Here is a 7,247-nt window from a genome sequence, read left to right as displayed (position 1 = left end):
AATAAGACCAAACTTAATAAAAATGAAACATCATATATTTCAAGTATAGGGACAATGCAAGAAAATATGAGAAGAAGGTTCTTCTACTCCGCGTAAGGAACGGACAATAAGGATAGGATTTAAATTATCTCTTGCCACTAATAAAGCATTGCAAGAAAAACGATGTCGAGCTAGCAACCGAAAGAAAAATTGAATACAAGGCAAAATTTATGCTTCCAAATTAGAGGAATATGACTACATAATTTTATCTAAAATTCATAATATCCGGTGACGGAATTAGGGGGAGGCTAGAGAGGGTCTTAACCTCCCTAACTTTTTAAAAGTTACAAAAATTATAGAGATCATAGCTTAATAAAATGCCCACCCACTAACTTACAATTATAATAGAATAAGTTAATATAAATTACATAGCCCGTAGCCTTAAAATGAGCCCACTCTCCAATCCCCATTTATCTCAATTAACTCATTCTTGACTTTTTCATATAACCCATTTGAATAGCCCATAAAAAAATGGAAATCCAATTTAATTAGGCCATTATTATTGTATTTGTTTTTCTTTTATTTTTCTTTCTCATCATCAGTGTCCTTTGGTTTCCTATTTGGAGTAACGAGCAAGCCACTGCCTTTTTCACAATTTGCTCTTTTGAAAAGAAAATTTGTTCCAGATCATTGTTTCATTAAATATCTATTTGAGAAGAATCATCAACCAAACTTGGAGCGATTTTTTATTTTCTCTAGCTATCTGAAAAAAGGTGCGTATGAACTTCAATTTACGTTTAATTTTTGTAATTTATATTCTACCATTTGTAATGATTAAAAATTTTGAATAGATTTGTTTACTTATTCATAACATCAGTTTTGTTCATTTTTTTTATATGTTAAATTTATTTGTATAATAAATTGTTTTGTAAAAATTATGTTATTAAAAATCATTTGTTGTTAGATATATAAAAATAGTATAATTAGGATTATTTTATAGTCTTTGAAAAATGACTACAATTTATATAAATTATAATTTTGTTTTGTTTAGGTTAATATGGAAAAATTGGCAACTGTTGATATGTTTTTCAAAAGAAAAAAATAGTCAACAAGAACATCAACCATCAAACCTTTGTGATGAAACATCAAATCCAAATCATCCCCAAAAGATTAAAAGAGTTGAATCAGTTCATAATGAAGGTCCAACTTTTGTTCCACTTGCGGAAAGTGTACCCTCTCGCGATGAGTCTAGCAAGTGTTGTTCAAGATAATGCTCCAAAGAATGCATCACATACATCACCAGATATACAAAAGGAGATTCTTTATGTGTTTTCTACTAAAATTGAAAGAGAAATCCGCCAAGAGATAGGTGATGCAAAATTTTCTATTATTGTAGATGAATCTCGAAATGAGTCTAAACGAGAGCAAATGGCGCTTATTTTGAGATTTGTGCACAAGAATGGATTTATCTGTGAGCAGCTTTTTAGTGTTGTTCATGTGAGAGATACTAAGGCAATAACTTTAAGAGATGAGATTTTTTCTATTCTTGCTCGACATAATTTGTCCATTCAGAATATACGTGGACAAGGATATGATGGAGCTAGTAATATGAGAGGGGAATGGAACGGATTACAAGTTTTGGTTTGTGATGCATGTCCTTACGCATACTACATCCATTGTCTAGCGCATCGTTTACAACTTGCTTTGGTTGTAGCATCACGGGAAGTTGCTAATGTTCATCAATTCTTCACCAACTTGGTTTTCATTATCAACATTGTCACTGCATCTACTAAACGTAATGATAAGTTGAAGAGGCTCAATCTACCGAACTTGTTGAAAAGATTGCAAATAATAAGCTTGAATCTGGTAGAGACTTAATCAAATTGGCACCTTAAAACGTGCAGGAGATACTCGTTGGGGATCTCATCTAGATTCTATTTCTAGTCTGTTGAAGATGTTTAATGCAACTTGTGTGGTTTTAAGCAAGATGGTTGATGAAGGTGCCTCGTATTCTCAAAGGGGAGATGCAGATTTTGCTTTGAACCAATTATCATCTTTTGACTTTATTTTGATTTCGCATCTTATGAAAGAGCTCATGGAAATAACTCGAGTACTTTGTCAATCTTTACAACGAAAGTCTCAAGCAGTGACGGAGCTAGGATTTTTATACAGGGGGGTCAAATATCAATATACATTATATGTCTATTTATAGAAAAAATATTGTACTGTATATCAAAGACTTGAAATTTTACGAAAAATCATCCAACAAATTATAACACTAACAATAATAATAAACCATAAAAATATAAAAATAAAATGAAGCAAAAGTTGAACAGCAGGTTTAATGAACATTATGTGGAGTTGCTTATTCTTAGTTCTGCTTTAAATCCTAGAGATAGATTTCAGTCATTCAAGATTGATGATAGTTGCAAACTTGTAAAAAAATTCTATCTGGATGATTTTACCGAGCAAGAATTATTGCGTTTAAAGGTAGAGCTTCAGCTCTTTGAGATTGACATTTCAAGCCATCCAAAATTGCAAATTTCACATAATCTTCAAGAATTATGCCAAGGGCTTATGAGAACTAGAAAAGCAGAGATATATCCGCTTGTCGACAAATTGATTAGGTTTATTCTCACTCTTCCCGTATCAACAGAAACTACTGAAAGAGGATTTTCAGTCATGAAGATAATGAAGACAAAACTTCAAAATAAAATGGAGGATGAGTTTTTGAATGATTGCTTGACTCTTTATATTGAAAATGAAATTGCTATGATGTTTAGTACCGATTCAATTATAGATGAATTTAGCTCTTTGAAAGAACGACGAGCACAACTTTTAGATAAAAAGAAAAGTTAATTTTTGGCACCCATTTGAACAGTAAGTTGTCCTTCTTATTTATTTTCTAATTTTTCATAAAATAAATTTAAAAATTATATTACTTTACTGTTTGTGCTAATGTGATCAAATTGATTATTCATTATACATGTGTTTGTTTTACATGATTATGTAATATGCAGATATCAGATATCAATATAGCCTTACAACTTAAATCAACACTTTGACCTTGAATTGTTCAATTGTAAGGTTGGTCTTTTTTAAATTTTGCTTCATTTTATTTTTATATTTTTATGGTTTATTATTATTGTTAGTGTTATAATTTGTTGGATGATTTTTCGTAAAATTTCAAGTCTTTGATATATAGTACAATATTTTTTTTATAAATAGACATATAATGTATTGTCACGACCCAAAATCGAGGGCCGCGACCGGCGCTAGGGAATGAGAATTTGGATCTGACACCCGTAACAAGCCTAAATTCACCAAGAACTTTTCGCGTTTAAAAATCATTATAAAACTTAAATAATTTATTTTTGAAAAATCGGCAACATAACGCCTGTAAACTTAATAAACCACACCTGTGAAAAACACACAAACCACTCTGTATAAACTACCAATTAACCATATATTAAATTTCTGGATAGTTCACTTTCCCAAAATACATCATTACGTCATAGCATAAAATAAAAAACAATTGTTTACTACTGGCTAACTCTACTATCATGACTACTGCAGCTCTTAGAAGAATAAGACTCCCCATAACTGAGACTTCCGGAACAACGGATGGAAGCTCGACCACATCGTCATATATTAAGCCTGAAAGGAAACACTATTGGGGGATCAGACAACGCTGAGTGAGTTCACAATTTACTAACGGTATTATAATTAAAATAAGGTCGCATTCACGATAAACATACTTTACTATATATTTCTACTTTTCTTTTGCAGGACTATCATGGTTATATGTTTCCTAGAACTAGTTGAGTGGGTTATGCCCTTCTTTTTTTATAGCTTTCCTTTTATGCCTTGAGAGGATTTTTTATTTATTTATTTGTATCTCTCTTGGCTTTTGTAACTACGGCTTCCCTCCGCCATAAGTGAGGCTTTTAATAAAATTACTCGTTAAAAAAAAACAATAAACTTATTATTCAAACATATTTTAATAATAAACGATTAAGTAAATATAAACAATTATAACGTAAATTAATAGTTTCAAATATCGGATCCGTTCGAAACTCTGAACCCAAGTGCTATGGACTTATTGGTCATAATCGACAATAACTGTTTTTCGATCATATCGTCCGAGTGGCCGGGTCCCGAGATAGTTCGACCGAGTTATCCGCTACCACGTGGCATAGTCCCGAGATAGTTCAACCGAGTTACTCATGCCACTACTTAATCCCAAGTTGTGGGTCCCGAGATAGTTCGACCGAGTTACCCACTAGACACATGTCCCGAGATAGTTCAACCGGGTTACCTTGTGTCTATCACATTTCTTTTTATCCTCCTTTTTCCATTAATCAATCGATATTTACAATTTATCATTTCAAATCATTGACCATAGACGCCTAGACTCGTATCAGTACTGGTGATCATACAATCTATTGACGTTCAATAGGTAGCTCGTTTCCCCCGGATCACATATTGGGTTTAAATAATAATTCCACATAACAAACAATGTATAAGTTCGTATAATAAACATACATGTAATGAAGCTATTAAAAGAACAAGTACTATAATTAAATTCTCAATTTCTCTATACCAAAATACATGCTAAGAGACATTAAAAGAATAAAGAGCATTAACTAAATAATACATGCTCTTTTAAAATAATCGATACTATTTCATTGGCGATCTCACGATCTAGCCATCGCCGACTACAAATCACATCATCCTTAATAAAATCAAAGTCTAGTATCAAATATATTTCAAACTCAATTTATGCGACCTTTAATAAAGTATAATATATTTTAATCATTCATAGCATAAAATAGAGTATTAATAAAAATCACAAACTTATTATCTAAAATACTTTAATGAAGTTCTAGTAATATTATACATAAATACATGAGTTTAAAACTAAAAAATTCAATCAAATACATGTATCTATTTATGTATAAAAATAATAATACACGAAAGTAAATCGCGAACTCACCTCGATCGATTAATCCAAATTTCATAAAGCAAAATAAAATAGCTCGTTGCTTAACCCTCCAAATTCTCTACTTCTCCAATCCAAATACGCGTACAATCTATAATACAAATAAATACTATATTAACATTTTAATTCGCAAACTACTTTACTTTCAAAATTTCGCGTTTATATTCATGCGTTCAAGTTTGAATTGGTTCTAAGTCTATTTCTTTTACTCTTTCCTTCTTAAGGACTTATTTAACCAATTCGACTTTTCACTTAACAAATTCCTTAAACCAACCATTTTTAACTCCTAAATTTTAACACTTAACTAAATTTCAAACTTTATTTGTAACTTTACCTTAAATTTTCTAAATCATTTTGAATCCATTCATTCAACTCACAAAATATCTTAATCCCTCTTAAAAACACTTTAAATTTTAGGGTTAATTGCAAATGTATACACGAACTTTACTCTAATTTATAATTACAACATAAACTTTGAAACTTGGCAATGTCAGTAACCAACTTTCATTTTTTGGCAAATTGGTAAACCGACCAATCACACAACGACACATGGCTGTATATTACAATGTCCACGTTACTTATTTTTCGTGTTTGGTATATCGATTTGCCAAAAGTTTAAAGTTGGTTACTAACATTGACAAGTTTCAAAGTTTATGTTGTAATTGCAAATCAGGGTAAAATTCGTGTATGAATTTGCAATTAACCCTAAATTTTACATTCAAGCACTTTGGCTTGAATTTGATTTATGCCATAATCTCTTTCAACTTCTCATTTGAAAATCACTTGTTAAAGTCTAAAAATTTCCATTTTCAGCCTTAATTTTTACTTAACCCAATTTGTTTAAATTTCCGAAAACACTCTATTTTAGCCAAAATTGTTTGGCGACACGAGGACCCGGAGCGACCGGCTGGTCTGCTCATGGCTGAGCAGACACGGGTCTGCTCAACTCGAGCAGACTGGTCAGGCCAAATGGCCTGACCGATTTTCTCTCCGACCTCCACGCTCCGCTCCTAGCCCGACTCCAACTCCGGTTCTTCAAAAATCATAATTTAGCAACAATTAAAAATTTTCAGCTTTTGGTTCTTAACTTTTCTTAACAAACTTGATTGCTTAAACCCTTAAACCCATCATCAATTCACAGCTTAATTGACCTTAGACTTAGAGATTAACCACCTTAATATGAGTTTAATTATATGCTAGCCAAGCTTTTCTCTTTGAACCATAAATCTTAACCTATCAATTCAATGTTTCAACCATGAATAAGAGATAATTACCTCCATTTAAGCTCCAAAACTGATGGCAAAGATGAATTGATCTTTTTTAAGAGTGATTGTTTGAAATTTCCATCCAAAGTCCTACACTCTAGCCTTCTCCATTCTCTTAAGCGTGATGTTTTGAAGAGGAAGATGAGAAAAAGAAATCTCTGGAATGTTTTTATCTCAATTAAAGAAATAGAAATTTGGGCTTTATAATTTAAATGGGCTCCCTTTATCTTTTTAACCCACTCATTTAATCCAACCCAATTAAAAATCTCTTCTACTTAGTTTTTAAATTAAATCCATTACTAATAATCTAATCGACTAACTAAGTCGCTATTGTATCGAGGTTAAATCTAATTTTTCAAACGACAATAAATTATACGGAGTCCTTTTAATAGTCCAAAATATTAATTATTTCCTTTTTCCTAAAATTTTATTATTTAACCGTATAATTTATATGTCGCGCTTAAATTCGTATTTAAAAATAATATTCCAAATATTTATGGATTCTTTTAAAATAATCCAAATAATAAAATCTATGTATATTATTTAAATATCCAATTTAAAATCATTTATTTTATTTAATGGAAATTTCTCCAATTTTTCTATTAAATCCCGACATGTTTATCTCGATATCCAAATACGAGATAAATTTTAATTCAGATTAATTTAATCTAATAACATAATCCAACTTTATTAAAATTCATTCCTCGTCAAAATTCTATTTTCCGTCTCATTTGCAGAAATTCCCTTATCTTTAACTCCAATTGGCTAAAATAACATAATTAATCCAATAAATACTTTTACCAAAAACACGGGGTATTACATGTATATTGATATTTGACCCCCTGTATAAAAATCCTAACTCCGTCACTGATTATGTGTTCGTTAACTTAAACTTTAATGCCACATATAAATTAATGTACATGAATTCTAAAATCTTTGAACAACATGATAATCACAAATAGACAATAGAAATAAAAAATATCTCCTCCCATGGCAATTGT

At 30.9% G+C, this 7,247-nt stretch overlaps 1 protein-coding gene and 1 long non-coding RNA gene across 2 annotated transcripts; one reads left to right on the top strand and one right to left on the bottom strand.

The window, feature by feature from the left end:
* Positions 1–565: 565 nt before the first annotated feature.
* Positions 566–2,295, top strand: LOC126661039 (uncharacterized). Its single transcript, XM_050354792.2, has 2 exons — positions 566–752; positions 1,031–2,295. The coding sequence occupies exon 2, from the start codon at positions 1,117–1,119 to the stop codon at positions 1,855–1,857; it is 741 nt and encodes a 246-aa protein (XP_050210749.1). The 5' UTR covers positions 566–752; positions 1,031–1,116; the 3' UTR covers positions 1,858–2,295.
* A 1,125-nt stretch (positions 2,296–3,420) lies between these two features.
* LOC126661040 (uncharacterized) lies at positions 3,421–6,504 on the bottom strand. The gene is made up of 3 exons (XR_007635499.2): positions 6,256–6,504; positions 4,976–5,072; positions 3,421–3,649 (listed from the first exon to the last, which is right to left on the bottom strand). It is a non-coding gene; the product is annotated as an uncharacterized LOC126661040 (long non-coding RNA).
* Between the last annotated feature and the right edge of the window lie 743 nt (positions 6,505–7,247).

This window comes from Mercurialis annua, linkage group LG8 (assembly GCF_937616625.2).
Source record: "Mercurialis annua linkage group LG8, ddMerAnnu1.2, whole genome shotgun sequence".
NCBI classification, from domain to species: domain Eukaryota; kingdom Viridiplantae; phylum Streptophyta; class Magnoliopsida; order Malpighiales; family Euphorbiaceae; genus Mercurialis; species Mercurialis annua.
Note: the sequence above shows the minus strand (reverse complement) of the source record. Positions and strands in the feature narration are given on the sequence as shown.